We start from the raw sequence: 19,129 nt of genomic DNA, 5'->3' as shown, positions 1-19,129 counted from the left end.
AATGACAGATTCGAAATTCAAATGTAATATTTTTTTATAATTAAGTGTAACAGTATTTATGGCCAGACTAAGTAGTAGGATGCAAAAGCGTGTATGCATAGCTATAGACAATTCTTTAACAGACAATTGCTAAAAATAACAAATAATAAGAGAAATTAATTGGTGAGCCACTTTGCAAACAGCATAGTCGGCAATCGCTGTAGGTCATACCTAATACATTGGTGATAAACATTGTTTAAAAACGTCGCTAGAGGAAAAAAACGTAATTATATCGCACATAAAAAGTTTAACGTCTGCTAATTCATTTCTTTAGCTATATTTTCCTCGGGTTTTCTTCCATGTTTCGCCTATTATTTTCTTCAAATTCCATATCTTCAAAAGGAACTCTTTTAGGTGTGTTATCGTAATCTTATATATATTGATATGTATCGATAGATTCAGAAGCCAAAAAAGAAGAAAACATTCTTCTTTGATCTATTTAGGGCAATCGTGTTTCTTACTTATTTAAGGTTGATTTAAAGAAATAACGTAATTTTTCGAGATATTGGGAAATCTCTCACTAGCTTCGCTGTTGTTTCGCTTTGGGCTGTGCGTTGATAGATCAACCAGTCAGATAAATCTAATTTCATTGGATTTTATGTACCTACTGCATATTAAAAGTTGCTTAACAACTTAAACAAAACCACTCAGACAACAAAGTGATGCGAAAATCTAACCAATTTCGAAGATACAAAAGATAATAATTATTATACACAATTAGAAAAGACTACAATAGCAAATCTAAGTAATTTAAAGCTATTAATAAGAGTGAGACGAGTAAAATAGCACCGATGAAACTGGCGAGACGAGACTAGAGACTATTCTAGTACCGGCTATAAAGAAGCTTCTAGATTGCTGACCGGACCCTGTTTATTAATGAAAGAACTTTTTATGACAGTTCAGATTCCGTTGAAGTTTCATTAGAAGTTCGATGCAGGGAATTGTTTGTGCACTTTCTTATACGAAATTGCAATTAAAAATGTTGATCTTGTAAGCTTGGACGAGTTCGGCGACATGGGAAATAGTTAAATAGTAAAAGTGAAAATTGTAAGATATGCGTGGGTAGTAGTCTGGGTTTATAGTATACTTAACAGTGAAACCTTTTTGAATTAAACATGGGTTAAATAAAAAGTTTTTTACATTTATGTAGTCAACGATAATTATATTCTTAATGATAATAAGACATGTTTCCTCAGTAACTCAGTTCGCTTTTATAACAAACTACCCAAAGATATAATAAATTTGTCAGAACACAAATTTTTAAAACTTATAGAGTGTCGCTCATTTCTAAAGCCTACAATAACATAGACGAATTTGTTAATGATATGAATATTTAATGGAAATTGTAATAAATAATTGAGATTTATTATTATTATATTTATTTTATTTATTTTTATGCTATTATATAAGTTTTAAGTAATTTTTTTTTATATTAGTGTATTGACGTCCGTAAGTGTCCCTTTGAGGTTTAAATCGAAATAAATAATTTTGACTTTGACTTTAAAGAAGTAAATAAGATAAAATCATAACACTATACAAGTAAAGTCTTTCTTATATTCATTTAAATTACTTGTGTTGTTGGTGTTCCACAAATGAAATAAATAATATCATGTTATAAATAATTATTTACCAAATTGATTTAAATCTGTCGTGGTTTCAATTGATAATTGTTATCCATTGCGGCAATAGTATCCCTAATACAGTTCTCAGATAGTTATGTTAGATTTTAGATAGTTAATACAGTTCTTAGATAGTTAGATGTTATTATGTTGTTATATCCCTTACCTTTAGACCTAATCTTAACCTGAAAGAAACAACTTTAAAAAAGATTGAAGAAATGAAGAAGACACTCACCTGAAACCCCTCAGCCTCAGAGAGCAAAAAGTAGAAGCATCCAAACCAATGGGCGAGGATCAATAGGATATGTATGAGGTTGATGACGCGCCAGAAGTTTGGATACACCGTGCGCGACTCCACTATGTAGTAGCAGCTCACCGCGCGATATACCTGGAATTTAGAACCTGCATATTCATCATCATCATCATCATCATCATCATCATCATCATCATCATCATCATAATCATCATTATCATCAGCCCATATATGTTACCTTTTGCCCGGGTTACCTGGAATAGATCACTTCTTAGTGATTAAGCCGCCCAACAAATTGTATTCTTTCGTTTCCTTATTTGTACAATATTTCTTGACGAGTAAATAAATAAATATGTTCTTACTGTTGAGACACAGGCCTCCTATGAGTCCTTACATATTATTATTACCTCATTAATATTAAACTCACCTTTGCTCGCTTATGTTCAACCTACGATTGTTTTGCCAAATCATCGTCTATTGATATGTTTAATTTCTTTCATTTTGCGGGCGCAACCACGGTCGGAAAGCTAGTTCATATTATTTCTAAAACATCTGTATTATTTTACTTCATTAGACTAGTCAAATGTAGTCCTGTGCTTATAATATATTACTTTTAAATGATAATTATCATAGATATTACATTATCTGTATCATTTTCTTTAATATCCTATGAGCTGTAATTGCGTAAAAGATTCGCAAACTTCCGTTTTCCTGCCCTAATACATTTCCGAATTTATAGAAGACAAACAGGAAAATTTTATATAATTATATAGATGTCATTTTTATCTAAATATGTAAGTGTACACTAAAATGAAGTGGTATATAAAATATAAAATATGTAATAATAAATAAAGTGCTAAATAGACTCCTCTACCTTTCAACAAATTAAAATAATTTCAATCCTGCTTGTATTATGAGTAAACCATACTTTATTGAAGATAAACAAAGTTGTGATTAGTGTTGCTAAGATTTCTTTCAAACGTTTTACAGCAAAATGAAATTAGATTGGAATAAGTTCGTCGTGATTACATGAACACGGGCTTCTTTTGACAAAATACAACATTTCGCGCGCATTGCTATTATTCTAAAATATTTTATAAAAAGAAGTTACGAATTTTAAAAAAGTGTTGTTTTCATTTTATTAATAAATAAATTTAATTTAATTTACTTCAACACATGGCTACATATTCTTTTCTAACATAATGATAAACTAAAATATTCTTAAATTCGCTTCGCAGTTTTTAATAAAATAGCAAAGACATTGGCCTACCCACTCCCAGACATTAATTTATTTATAAAAACTTAAATATGATTTCAATATGTTCCAACAAGTTAACTGATAAAGACAAAATAAAGGATATATGTAAGGAAATAAGGGATGAAGTGAAAACGGGAAGGGATTTACAAATAGGTTGTGTCACAAGCTTTGACAGGGTAAGATAGGCGCTTCGTACAAAATATATAAAGCGCTTGCGAAGAATTACCTCTGATATATTTGAGGCACTTTCGGAGATTGTGGGAAGGATATATGATATAGTTTAAGATTGAGTGTTATGTTTTATCTATTGTTCATACTTATAATTGCGATGGTCTGTCTGTTTGTCTGTCTATCTGTCTGTAATCTGTTACACACATACCGATATATTATATAAGTATATTTGTGCTTCAGGTTGTTACGCTTTCACAGGTTAACTACAGCAACAAAGCAATGAATATAGTTGAAAACCAATAGATAAAATATATATGTACTTATTTACAAATAAGCTAACTCTTTAGCCTTTTGTTATTTATACATATTTATATACATATTATCATTTTCATTATTTACATATTTTTTAAATATAGACTAGACAAAGGTTTTGAAAGGGAACTAATAGACAATTGACAATTATCTGCATGATGCCTATTCCCAAGATACTAAGTAAAGTGCGAAAAACTGCGATCGAAAGCTTGTATGACGACTTATAACCGTTAAAGATAACAAGTTTTGTAACACAGGACATTTCTATGATTTACTACAAAGATTATTGTAACATTCTTACATTTGCTTTCAATAAATTGGTATATACCAAGTATACGTAATGTTTAGAAATGGCTTATAGAAATCACAAATCAATAACATATATTATTCATTGGCATATTTGTAGAATATTTACAGAAGGGGTAGAGTTTTGCAAAACAACACAATAGAATTACATTATTCATGCGTTGTCTGGTGATTCGTTTCTAAAGAAGGATTTTTAAAATATTTCTTATCACATATATTCATTGCATTTTTATTCATTTATACTAATATATTTAAAAATTACAACCAAATAAAAGTAACTAATTAAAGATCTCTCTTTCCCTAAAAAAAAAATCGTTTCTTACCTTAAGAAACCTAGGGAAGCGTATAATAGGGTTGGTGCCGATCTTCAGTTGCAGGAGGTCCAAGGGAGTTAGAGCCGCTATGTCCAGAAGGAAGGACCGCGATGTGAGGTAATGTTTTGCTAACTTTTTTGAATCATATACCTGTTAATTTATAAAATAAATATTACTTACGATAAAACAAGCTTAGGGTCGGTTTGGCAGCTTCCTGATATGATCTGATTAGCTTATCTGTCAGTCAAAATGACAAAGTATTAATGTCTATCATTTCGTTGAAAATGGATCAATTAATATGCTATCAGCCATCAGCGAGCGATAAATCCAGCCCATAATTTACATCAGTTAATGTGGCAATATAAACAAAATAAACTCTTCAATCTACGTATTAAATGGTTAAAAATCTTAGAGCCAAGGGATCAAGCTGTCCATGATTGATCCCAGAGAGATTAACAACAAACATGGGACTTCAATTAGTAACTTGTTCAGCCCGTGAATTCGTTCAATTGGAGGTTGATAAGAGTCACTTATGCTTGCGAAATTTTGCACCGTTTGTCATTGATGATAACTCGTAGCCTGATGTTATTTATAACCCATAATATTTTTTTTGAAAAATCAGCGCTCGCATATATTTTTAAGCCAGGTGTTACTGAGTTTAATGCTTATAATAAAATAAACCAACTCAAAAGCTTTAAATCATTATACGTGCCTAATTAATTATGATATTAATAATAGGAAATTTATTTGAAATGAAACAAACTTGACTCGATTTCAGTTGTTTGCAAGATAAGAAAATAACGCGGGTAAAAACTGATATAATAATAGTAGTAAAAATAAACGAGGTTCAAATTTTTATCGTCATAATGCAAGTGAGAACGAAACTACTGGAAAATGCTCAAACCTAACTAACTGCATGTTTTATTCTCAACGCTTTTACGATTCACACCTGATGCATCCCCTCCGCTGAATGCGAGATATTTGGTTTTAAATTAAGTGCTTTATTTCGAGATAAAACTTTATAAAGGATGTAACAAGACTTGATTCACTTTATACTATGTTCAGCCTGCGGGTATACTCACGTTAAAAGTTGATTGTAGTTTTTTTGTGAAAATTGTGATAAACATTTTAACACTTAAAAGTTAAATAAAATTTTTCCAATCAGTATAAGAAAGTTAATATAAATTTCAACCTGTTTAAATTGATTAAAAATATTCGTTATTCAAACTATTAAATGAATAAATAAATCTAGTCCGTCGTATAAATATTCATGTACTTAAGAGTTACAGCCCTTTTAAATGTTTTATTCATTCGCACCTATACACATATTTTTGTAGATACGTCTATGGTTCATGAATGTCGTGTAACAAAGTACGATCGAGTAGGCGAGACTACTGCGATACCCTGAACACTACTAAGTTCGGTAGAAATCTCGCGGAGATATACAACCAACCATCCAATAGTTGTAACATCATACCGTTATCTCTTACAAACGAATTATTACATGTTTCATTCGACATATATCAAACTCCACAAAAGAGCTAAATATGTTAATATAATTTACAAGTTATTAGATTGTTATTCATAGCGGTTCGCAGTTAATTAATCGTACACTGTGGGAGTAAATGAGGCAATTAAGATCTGTACTCCCGCGCGTAGTCCTTTGTGTGCTTTGTAAAATATTTTGAAATTGTATAAATTAGATTTCATTTGTTCAACAACACCTTTATGTTTTACAGGTAAAATTATCATAATATGTTGCTAAAGATTTTTAAAATGTACGCGGTAGCCCCTAAATAGTGTCCCGAGCTACTAACAAAGTGGCGTATGTAGCTCCTCCTCCTCTTTCTCGCCTCACCTCTCGCACGATTGACCTGTCTAAATGTCTATCAAGTATTACTCCAACGAAGGGGTCGCAAACTTTTGTCATTCAAAACTATTCGGTTTTAAATGTACATAAGAAAAATGTGTGAAGTAGGTTTTTGATTGACTTTCATGGGTTAGTCTTATAGCATACACCAATTAGTTCCCTCCCTTTTACATTTATTAAATGCTGTACTAAGAATTTGACTCACCATTAAGCCCTGTTCCAAATATCCAGTTCGGAGCTGTACAACCAGATCCAACGCGAACACGATATCTCCGAGCCCGTCACACGTCAACCAGAAGTAGTGACACATCACCTGGAAACAATTGCCTCAACAGTTCTGTTATATCAATTAAATAATTTGTGAAACACGTGTTCAGGGTTGTAATAGATGTGACTCGTGTTTTTTGGAAGTCAAAGATAGGATTGTTGAGACGGAAAAGAAAATTGGCCCGGTTTAGTATATAGAAAAATAAGTCCGATCTTGCTTATCTATGGCATCTTAAATAGCTTGATCTTACATCACTTATCGATTTCTACTATTTAATTTCTACCATTCTACTATTTAAGTCCAATACACGGAGTAATTGGAGTTAAGTAGTAAAGTAATCAGGTACGTGATGGTGACAGTTATATAACATAAGTGACTGTATAAATTGATGTATTTATGTGAAGTGACTTGACTTGATTTTTAGGCAAATTGGAAAACATGTGTATAATGAAGATCTCGCCAAATTTATTCTATATGTTCACATATTGAACACAAAAACAACCTTCTCGTTCCAAGAAAGAATTGGCGTTAGAAAATCAATACTTCCACTTAACAAAATTACTGGTCGAGTAAACGGCAACAACGCTAGATTGTCTCTAGAGCACAATAATCGACCCCTAAGGGTTGGATAGTTCAAGACCTGCGGACTGAGCGGGAATAAATCGAGCTGCGGATTTAACTCGAGTCACTTTTAGATCACTAGCCATGTGGAACGACAAAACAAAAACTAGAAGATCCGCGCATATCCCCAATACGTCAGCTTTAATTTTTCTTCATTTCACCACAGCGTGGAATCATAGTGGCGTGGTTTTACATAGTTCCTAAGAAACTGTACATATATAATTCTAAAGCCCAAAAAAAGTGTATAACCTTTTATTCGTCCTTTCTCAATCGATGTAGCTACATTCACACATATCAATATTTTCTCAAACGGAACCAGTAGTTCCTACGATTAGCACATTCAACCAAACAAACAAGAATATCTAGCTACTTTTTAACTTTATAATACACCAATATATTTTTATATCGCACTCATATTGTACTATATTTTACGCTAATTTATTCAAGTTTCAGTTCTCTTTGGATTCCAATACTGCTTTGATCAATCTGATTGTCACAGTTAATATATCTATTGATTTCATTTATGTGACACTAATCGGCTTATGTAAGTAGTTCGCCAACGTATGTCGGCTACTTATTTGATAGTACTAACTTGAATAGCTATCTATGTTCGTCTGATGCTAGACGTATGTAATAAATTAACATTATTTTAGTATAATAAACGTAATTTCATAAATTATATATCCTAGGGCTTAAAATATGTCTAATTAGCATTAAAATACACATAAAAAACACATCAAATAACAATTCCAATATATCTTGGATCAACATATAATCGCTAGAATAATCCTCAAAAATATCTTTTTTTCGGAAATTAATACAATGATTTACTATTATCGAACTATTACGATTCCTTGCAATAATTTAATTATGTATTTATTTCTTATATTCTATCCTCCAATTTTGCCTCTCTATCGATTTACTGACATTATTCGTTGATGTCAATTATAATTATGTAAGAAGTATGGCCTAGTATAAATTAAAAATATTTAACTCAAATGATGTGCGAAGTGTTCAAAACAACTTTTATATATAAACTGTTACAAAGTTAAATTTGATAAACAATTCGAAGAGAAAAATAACATCCAGTTGCAGTATTATTTATTTTAGCAGCATTGCATCTGCCCATCAAACGAAGGAGAGTATTTTTAAGATCCAGCTTTTGGTACTTACAAACAAAAGTATCGTTAAATGCAGGCTTCTTCCCGCTTCGGTTATTTTAAGTTGTAATGGAATAGGGAGTTTGTATTTTTAATGATTCTGTCTTTGAAGACATGAATTGAACATTGGAAACTGAGAATAATTTATTTAAAAAAAGTTGTCAACAAAAAATTTCTCTGACGTTTCTGGGCACAGAAACACAAAAAACATATCAATTTGAAAGCCCACGGAGTTATAGAAAAATAAGACTTAAAAAACAAATGAATTTAGCGCCTACTCTGTTTTTGGAAACGGCGGTTAGTAAAATGGTTGAACATAATATGAAAGACTTTTTAGGATGAAACTGTGTATAACATATAATATAAACAAATAAATAATATTCGAATGGTCTGAGAACTAAGCTATTAATATTTATTTTATGCCTTTTCAACCAAATTTGCTAATTGAGTCTTCCAGTGCGGGCCAATACGAAAACCTTTTATACATTTTAAATATATTTAATTTTGTTATTCAGGTAGGCATCTTGTATGATTTATCTGAATTATATAAATACTAGCTGCGCCCCGCGGTTTCACCCGCGTAGGTCCGTATCCCCTGGGAAAATCGGGATAAAAAGTTGCCTATATGTTATTCCAGTTGTCCAGCTGTCTACGTACCAAATTTCATTGCAATCGGTTCAGTAGTTTTTGCGTGAAAGAGTAACAAACATCCATACATCCATACTTACAAACTTTCGCATTTATAATATTAATAGGATAATTTCTTAACACACTTAACACACACAAAAATCCCGTCTCTTCACAAGAATTGTGAACCATAAAGCACTATGAATGTGCCCAGGAATGTTATTCCATTTGAACAATGGCTCAATAAAAAGCTTTCTTTACAAGGTCCTGGGAAAGGCCACCTGGTCCTACATAAACAAACATTTTCATTGCCTCCTCTTAATTTAATTAAGAAAGTGTCACGTACGTATATTTTTACGTCGCTATCGAAGAAATTGTGGGGCGACATTTCTAACCTTTAATTGATATTTAATATTAATTTAAAAGACAAATATGCGTCTTGTTGGAAATGTGGTTAAGGAGTTTGTGTTAGATCGTAAAAAGTATTTTTTCCGTAAATCCGATCAAACGATTGATCAAAACTTGAGAAATCAAGTTGAGTAAAAAATAATATGTAAATTTGTAAAATATCTTCTAGGCTATCTATCTATCTTCTAAAACTATGCAAAATCTCTTGTACCTGTAACTCTGGAAAACTCTGTCTGACGATAAGTGTCCATAGATTATACAACACGCAGAGTGTGATCAGCCAGAGCCAGTAGAAGTAGAAATTTTCATCTGGATTGACCACAGTTCTTGGCGCTCGAACTTTCCTCCGCCTCTGTCTTGTCGTTGATCTGTGCTCTCCAGTCGCTCCTTCTGAACCTGTGTCTTCTACCTAATACGGAATTTATATATTTAAAAGAAAACATTGATTTTAACTTATATAATACTCTTTCTTATACAAATTCGATATAAATTTAAAATAAATAAGAGGCACATAATTATTTTTTCACTTTTGATACTATGATTTATATTATTATTACGCGTTAATATCTATAAAAAAGAGTTAAGGCAACCTAAGATAGTGAAAAAATAGCAACATTAAGAACTAGACTACATTTCATATAATCTCGAACCACAAAAACATGCCGTTTTTTAAGCATGTTTGTTAAACAAAAAACGGAGCCTAGGCGTGCCCAATATAAGGCTTTTAGTTAATTATTTATAAATTGGAAACACTTACGCCTATATGCTTTAAAATTCACATATTTAATAGATATTTTATGATTTCTACTGTTTCTCTTTTTAATGATGACCGAACCTAGTATAATTTAAAGACAAAATTAAATTTCTATATCTCACTGTTTCCTGCGTTTCTGGTATCTGCCGCGTGGAGAACCTCTTCAAGAAGGAGTCCTCCCTCTTCAACGGTGGTTTCTTCTGTATTGCTGAACTCAACTGCACCGTTGTACGCAGTTTCATCCATCTCTGATTCGACTTTGTTCTGTTGCGATACAAACACATTAGGCGTAAGATGTCTACCTCGAAAGGAAAGCAGAATTGGAAGGAAAATGTTCCAGAAGAAGTGAATTTTGTAAAGATACAGATTTAACGTAAAACCAATTTACAATCACAGTAATTGACAGATTAGTTAAAATCGTGCACACAAATTCTAAATCATCATGCTGCATGGCATACAAGAGAAAATAAAAAACAATTCCAATTAGACAAAAATCGATTTGTTATCAAAACGTTTCTAAACTAAATTTCTAAATCTAAACTCAGGAATGAACTATATTAAATCTATTGTCATTCAGATGCAAACAAGAATAACAATGAAAAAGATTCGATTATCAAGATATAGAAAACCAAAGTTCACCAAGTTAAAACTAGGCACAATAATCACATGAAAACACACATAATCCATCGATTAACCATTGAAGACCTAGACATAGACGAAGGATAGCATTAGTTGGAAATAAACAACGACCATATAAAAAAGTTAAAGAATTGTTGCGTGTCTTCTATACAATCGAACCTCTTTATTTTCCTGAGTGCCTGGTAGTATGCCATGACAGCTTGGACGTGTCTCCATTTATGGCCCCGTTTGTCTGTATCAGACGCGGGCCTCTCAGAGTCCAGCACGGACCTCCGAGAACTTGACGAGCTCGATGCAATGATCGGTCGCCTATAAAGGGATGCTAATGTTATATGTGACAGTGTGTGAATCGAAATCCTATGAGTTTCGCCGCGGTTTGCGCTTACTTACTGATAACATAAAATACGAAATTGACAATACCAGACACAATTGTACGTTAAAAAAAAATATGTGTGTGCAATTCACACGATAGAAGTGAAACTTCAGTAAATCGACAAAAGAATGAGATGAATATATATTATAAAATATAAAATAGTATGTACATTTCTATCTCATTCTTTGCCGGCTTCATTCTACACATTTTTGTATTTGTGTCTCTTACCTGTCGTTTTTTCCGTTGCATCAGGTTTAAAATCACAACGATTCTAAAGAAGTTTCACTTCAAAAGTCTTAAACTATAAATCGATAACATAAAATGATTTTATAATATACCCTTATTCAATGGTGATTATAGTATAAAAATTATTTATACAAAAGTCGGTAGAACTTAAATTTTTTGAACATTTTTAACATCTATTTGTACACAAAAACAATCGCAATAATAGGAAAATATCGTATCAAGTGAAGCTTTTATGTAGTGGAAAGAAGTAAACAGCACCGGCCTTATCGATTTCAAACGAAACATAACGGTACGTGACTAAAATACCAACGTAACGAAACTCACAGCTTTCGTTGTGTGGACTTCACATAAGTAAAATAAACATGCAATCGTTCTATTCAAGACTCCCTCTATCTTGCGTGATGTCTAGGCTTCCAGCGTTGCACTTAGTGACACTAATTCGTAGTTGTTCTGCTGCTTGTGAGACCAGATTAGCGCGTTTTTCTATTGGTATGGAAACTGAATCAGTGATAATGTAATTGTATATGACGAATGATACAATTTGATCTGATAAATGCTGACCGCGAATAACGAAATTTAAATATCGTAATAGATTAAAGATATACCTAATTATTTTCCAAAAAATACACCTTTTCCTTATAATTAAATTGATCTTCTTTAAAATAAGTCGATTTCAAAATTGAAAAGTATAGCACAGATAACATAAAATTTATTTAGGTAATATTTGCTTCATCAACTCGAGTTTCAGCGAAATTAAACTTTGTTCAAAATAACTTCTAATACCTTCTTAAGATTATCGTTGATTATCTTTAAAGTGTGTTTTTCTTAAATATAATAAACTGAATTCAGTGACCATAACCAAAAGAGCCTCAGTGCGTGGCTAATTAAGCGTCGAAAGCGTTTTTATTTACATTATTAAACTTACATATCATCATTGCGCGTATTTGTTGTGAATGGCGAAAACTTGTTCAACAACCTAAAATTATATTTTTCCTTTATTTCCAATTATATTTTTTACATTAACAATTGCATATGACGCGTAAAGCGGTAATCTCACATAAACACATTATTTATTTGCTTTTTATTTTAAAAGCAATAATATTGTGTAATAATTTATTGTAACATGGCTTAAAGGTCTCGTAACCAAGCCATTAAATCTTAAAAAAAGATATTGTAAAAAGTTTAAAATATAGTACAAAAATTGAGTTTATAAGGATTTAAAAAAAATACTCGTTCCGAAAAGAAGAATAAAGTCATCTATTTAAAACTATTACTTTAGTGACAATTAAAGAGCTCTCATAGGCTTTTAGTAGTCTCGTGGCTTATAATTATACATATTATAATTTACTTCCTATTATGATCATTACATTATTTTTATTATCTATGTAATTTATGTCATGTATTGGCTAATATCTTGTTTCATTTAGGTAACATTGACCGAAATGAAATAGTAACATATATATGCTAAGGGTGTACTTTGTATTTTATTTGAGAAAATAAACGTGTTTCTCTGTTTATATAAGTGTCTTGAACGAATCTCATTGGGGAATATTGTGAGAGTTTGATATATTAACAAGTTATTTTTTAAAGCATATTATTATAATATTTTACGTACCCTTCAATCATAACTCGATTAAACACTATAAGTTGTATCACAATGGTAAAGTATTATTATTTTACAATCTTTAATCAAAATAAAAATGAACTAAGGAATAGATGGCGCGCGAAATTTGAAAATCGAATATACTTTCTTTTTTATTGTCGTTGCGTCATAGGCATCTTCGATGTTTTAAATATTATTATTATTAGCCAGTATTACCCAAGCTAAATTAGTTTTTATTCAAAAGAAATATGAATGCATATATTAACTGTTCACATTTAAGAGTTAATTTTAATCATGGAATGTACATAATAATAATATATTTAAAAAATCGTATTCACAATTTTTTTACCGAAATTAATTGGATATGTTATTTCCAACATTGTTTCATGTGTGTCGCTAATTTTTAAATTGTTTATGTTCTTCCATAAACTTTGGAATAAAATAATGCGGTACGTATTCACTATTTTATGGATTTGTTGAACACAATATTGTCTGAATTTAATACAATAAGTGCTGGCGATATTTCATATCTTTGTTTTAGTAATACGGAATCCATAAAATTATTCATCACATTCAAAAGTATCTACTCTGTGGATGTCTATCCTTTTAATACCTGGACACTATTAGCTTGTGTTTTATTTTATTAGATGTTTATAGGTTATCAATATTATATTAACACTATATTAGAGGTTCGAAAAATAAAGTTTTCTGTAGTATAAAAGTTTTTGACAGATAATAGACGGATGGATTAACCTTTATAGCGGCCATGTTCATAAGTTGTTGAAATCGGGACTGTATATCATTCCTAAATGTAAAATGCGAAACTGTATACGAAATGCAAGAAAATGTTATGACATTTTCGTCATGAAGAATATGGTTTTCACATTACAAAAGTTTTCAGTTTACTAATAACATCTTTTCATCGTCACGTACGGAGAGCCACTAGGGGCTATTATAGAAATTGAAATAGTATTCAGTACATATCGTTTATTTATACTTAGTATTTTAAGAGACATTGGTATTGTATTTTATTGTATGTGATACTACGTAGTTATATACTTCGATCGAACTGAAAAACTTCTTCGTTTTTGGAACGTAGGTTGATAAAAATTCGTTAAAAAGAGTATGCTAGTCGTAAGGTTACCAAAAATTGTATTTACATTCAGTCAGCTATTATTTACTGTGTATAAGGATTACTATGAATCGAGGACACTTCCAGAGGGTTTCAGTCGGTAGGAATCCCACATAACCCACGGCTCCTTTCCCCGGGACTGAGGATATCTATGCAAGATATCCCACATAAAAAAAAAATTAAAGAAGCAAAATCTCAAGCAATCTGGAACGTGCAATAACCGCTAGAGTCCATACGGTGTCAAGATCTCTTGGATTAGTGTCAGCCAGTCAGTAAGATGGGTCACGGTTGTGACATTATCGATTATGTATTATAGCTCGGTCGTCAATGTCAACTCGAGAATAGATAAACGTTGAAATTAAGTTTCTAGGTGCTATACATGGTGTCCCGTCGGTACACCATAGCATTGAGTATCGGCGGGACACCCTGTGTAATAGAAAAGTGATTAAAAGTGATTAGTAAAAGTGTTTACTTTATTTTATATGTATATAGATAGCACACTAGAGCCGTCCTAATTGATACAACAATACACGTTCATATGTAATATGATATGTGTATATATGATAATACAACACTTTTATTTCATTTCATTATTACAGGTATAAAAATTGAAAATACGTTATTAAATTCTAACGCACGAAGAGGCAGATTCCATTGTTTGTGGAGTACGCTCATTGAGTCAACGCAATTATTATTGGAATTGATATATCAGATGTGAAGGGATAGAAATACGAATTGGGTTCCATTGATGAAAAAGTATGAATAATGTGAAAGGGCTGATGGAAGATATTACAGTAAATACAATGTTATACTTGTCCATTGATTGTTGAATCTCATGACAGTAGAATTGAAATGATGATTTAGCTATTTAAATATCAACCGTATTTCCTTGTATCTTTCTTGGTGAGTACATCCTACTTTCCTACTAATATTATAAATGCGAAAGTTTGTAAGGATGTGTGTGTGTGTTTGTTGCTTTTTCACGCAAAAACTACTCAAACGATTACAATGAAATTTGGTACGTAGACAGCTGGACAACTGGAATAACATATAGGCAACTTTTTATTCCGATATTCCTACGGGATACGGATATACGCGAGTCAAACCGCGGGGTGCAGCTAGTTATTTATATGTTGTAAGGAACTTGCAAGTAAACATGTCTTCTAAGATATGAATGTTATATATACTTGTATGCAGATGTTCAGATGTGGGTAAAAATCCTTTAAATATATACTAATAGAAATGATGATTATGCTTTAAAATATGTTTAATGAATAAACTGAGAAACGTATGAACTGTATTTGTAAATTATATTAAAATGTTACACTATGCCCTAATGACATGAACAATTTTTTTATATATTTTGCATCCCCGTTACTGACATAATGTATAAGATTGTTTATTTATTATTTTACGATTATAATTACCTAGTTAATAGATACCTGTTTGTACGCTGCGTATTAAAAATACATTTATTTGTTATTTAATCTCTAGTAGTATGCGAGATTGCGAATGATTTGTCGCAAAAGTAGCAAGCATTATTGCTTCGGCATTTGACATATTTTCCATTGGGAGACGTTGTGTATCGACATTTTATCAACCACTATTCTGTACCCAGAGGGGTTACCGGGACGACTTGAAGCAGTACTAATTACAGTGTGAAAAAGAGACAGAGCTATACAGGTTATCTAACACTATTACTTTCAGACTGGAATGAGTACTTTTAGAAATTGAAAGACCGACGGTCTCTCCGTGACCCCGCTCGCTGTAGTGTTCGAAACGTCGGGTTAATAATATAATGAATAAATCGCGTTTAAAATCCGTTAAAAAATTTTAATTTCTAAATGTATAATACTCGCGTAAAATCAAACACAACAAAATACCATGGAATGAGTACTGCTTTAAGACGACACGGTAACCGCCCCTGATATATTTTTAATTATATCAATTAACTATTCGCATAAAACATTGTTTCGACTTTTTTTTTTCGACTTCGTTTCGAATTTCGACTAGACATAGATCGAAATATTAACGAGACTCGCTTAATTACATTGTTTTCATCAATCAACAAATTATTTCCATTTCATTTAATTGTTTTTCGTTGCTACTTTAAAGGCTATGAGTATGTTCGGCCTTAATGAGTTCGTGTCACTGCACATTTTACTCACGATCCGATGGTTCGATGCAAGCTAAGGTCTGGAAAGAATAACTATAGTAGTAATAGCACTTTTGATAGTAAACGGTTGTTTTCATATAATTTACACATTTTTCATTCATACTTAAACTCAAACATTTGTTTATTAATTAGTCTCCTTGTAGAAACACTTTTGAATCGTCACAACACAGTTTACCACAGAAAATTTACCACAGGTTCGGAAAACAGCATTCATTGCCAACGACTTTCTAACAAAACATTTGATGGTTAAATCCAAAAGTCTTGATTATTTTAGTATCTACCGCCGAATTTCAAATATCTACTAATTTGTAAACATTACGACCACCGTCACGATTTTGTATAAAAACAAGCTTATTAGCGTTAAATAAAAAGAAAACAATAGGCATTTTATTGTGTTATAATTGAATCATAATACTTTTAAAAGAACATGGTTAATTTTGATTATTTATGATTTTCATCACTAAAGATTTGAATTCGTTTACGCTAAACAAATGTATATCTTCAAAAATGTTCGCCATCCCCAAAGCGTTCGCTTTTATAACTTTGTTTAAAGCTATATAATTTACAATACAATTATCTCATACATTTTAGGATACAGCTTATAGGAAACAGACCATAACCCACAATTTCGAATGAGTCACTCAGTGTTTCCACACATGGCGAGTATTTAAGACCATATCTCTATGCTGTTCACCTTGGTAGATAATCAGATCAAGCGCAATGCACTATGCCCTACGTCATATAACTATCGGTTTATAAGCCTGTAATATGTTATAAAAATATAGCATTATGTGAACTGTGAACAAATAGATTAGCAATTATTATGCTAAGTTTATATGGGTATAAAAATTGTTATTGAGTACTCCGGGGGATTTTTTACTTATACGTGATTTTTTAAAATATAGGTATCTACCTATTTTCTTAGTTTAATAAGGTTGAATTTCTACCAGATGGTAGAAACTATAACAATGTTACTACTATCATTATTATCATATATTATGTCTACGTTGTAAATATAATATGCTAGCTGTTCGCGTTGGTTTCGTCCGTGGTACAAATATAGCCTAATAGTATAAGAATTTTCTAAATGGTCCAGCAGTTTTTTCGTGTAAACGCTACAAACATACAAATACACAAAAGTTATCTCTTTATAATATTAGTATAGATATGTAGAGGTAACATCGCATATGCTTTGTTTTCGAGAAAACAACACACCCCAATGTAAAGAGTATTTATTCATGGCGTGTTTTCAATACATTGCTATAAACCTAATTTAACTTTCTTAAAGATAAGAACATGTTGATTTGTGAAGTTAAATTATTTAAATGACAGTTTAAATCAGTCTTTGTATATTGAAAAAACGATGAATGAAACGTAAGAACGGTATGAATACTCGATGCTTCTTCCATTTCAAATTTTACATTTACTTACGTGTACAAGAGCATCTTGTAGCTCCATATAATTGATGATTTAAACGTAAATTTAAATAGCCATTCCTGTCTTGTTACTGGCAGATATATTTAATACCTGGATTCATGCCTACTTAACGTGTATCTATTCTTCTTGAGACAGTTTGAGACCCAAGAAAATACATAGGATAGTTTTTATTAGGGAATTTCCACTAATCGGATCAAACCCCGGTCTGTAAACTGTCTATATTTTCCTTTACTGCGCGGTCGAAGCCGCGGGCGGTATGCCAGCTTAATTTAGGAAACATATATTTTTCCTTAGTGAAAGAATGACTAAATTAAATTATAAGAAAAAACTTACTTTATAAATGTAATAACAACAGCATTTTAGAGTAGAAGCCCATTAGTAATTGCGTTTATTTTAGGAACTTCCTAAGTACGTAAGGGGATTTATAATAAAAGTTCGATATTTTTCTTTTACGAGAACTAAGAAGATTGCTAGTCTCCATATATAGTCTTGACCTAAATAAACAAACAATCTATATCTTTAACCATACGACCAGTGATTAAGGGTTCTACAGGAGCTGGAAAGATACACGCACACATTTATGGAATGAACGCTCTCGGCTCTGTCGGTACACAAGGCCACACGCACACATGCATACATATCATCGCTCAGAATTAGGAATACGCGAATTACTAAAAATCCATTGAATGTACGAAAAAAATAAACCTTTATTAAATTATTTTTTTGTAGAATAATTAGACAGAAAATCTGTAGAATTGCCCGTCTTTTAGCATAATTTTTAATTATTAAAAATGTTTGAGGCATGCTTATAGAATTTCCATCCGATATGTTGTCCGATATGTTTTCCGTCATATCATATTAACGTTAATATATAAACACTAGCTGTGCCCCGCGGTTGCACCCGCCTACGTCCGTATCCGAAGGAATATCGGGATAAAAAGTTGCCTACATGTTATTACAGTTGTCCAGCTGTCTACCTACCAAATTTCATTCCAATCAGTTCAGTATTTTTTGCGTGAAAGAGCAACAAACATACACACATCCTTACAAACTTTCGCATTTATAATATTAGTGGGATAGGAAAGGATAGGATACTATATAACTGTGCCTATATCCTAAAGCACATATATCTATATTTGTACTGCAGAGGATCTTATACTTGAGGGCATTATAAAACCCTCTTTTAGCTCATGGAGTCCCCTTAAAGCTAAATATAACTCGGCAAGCTATCGATTATTAAAACTAAGAGATGTTTCAGGAACCGTTTCACATTCCGAAATCCGACAAATATTTTTCAGTAAATTTCATAATGATGCTACATATCTACACTAATATTATAAAGCTGAAGAGTTTAATTGTTTGTTTAAAAGCACTAATCTCAGAAACTGCTGGTCCGATTTGAAAAATTCTGTCAGTGTTAGATAGCACATATTGAGAAAGGCTATAGGCTATATATGTACTACGAGCGAAGCCGGGGCGGACCGCAAGCTAGATATATTTGTACTATATTCCACTCTTCTCTCTCTTCTCAACTGTGTTTCAA

The 19,129-nt window shown here is 31.7% G+C and overlaps 1 protein-coding gene across 1 annotated transcript in view; it reads right to left on the bottom strand.

The window, feature by feature from the left end:
* Positions 1–19,129, bottom strand: part of LOC119836222 — a 125,702-nt gene that overhangs the window by 27,567 nt on the left and 79,006 nt on the right. The window contains exons 3-7 of the mRNA XM_038361491.1: positions 10,103–10,244; positions 9,438–9,635; positions 6,348–6,455; positions 4,282–4,422; positions 1,894–2,046 (exon numbers count right to left, since the gene is read on the bottom strand). Coding sequence (XP_038217419.1) covers positions 1,894–2,046; positions 4,282–4,422; positions 6,348–6,455; positions 9,438–9,635; positions 10,103–10,244 — 742 coding nt within the window. The remainder of the gene's footprint in view (positions 1–1,893; positions 2,047–4,281; positions 4,423–6,347; positions 6,456–9,437; positions 9,636–10,102; positions 10,245–19,129) is intronic.

This window comes from Zerene cesonia, chromosome 23 (genome assembly GCF_012273895.1).
Source record: "Zerene cesonia ecotype Mississippi chromosome 23, Zerene_cesonia_1.1, whole genome shotgun sequence".
Classification (NCBI taxonomy): Eukaryota; Metazoa; Arthropoda; class Insecta; order Lepidoptera; family Pieridae; genus Zerene; species Zerene cesonia.
Note: the sequence above shows the minus strand (reverse complement) of the source record. Positions and strands in the feature narration are given on the sequence as shown.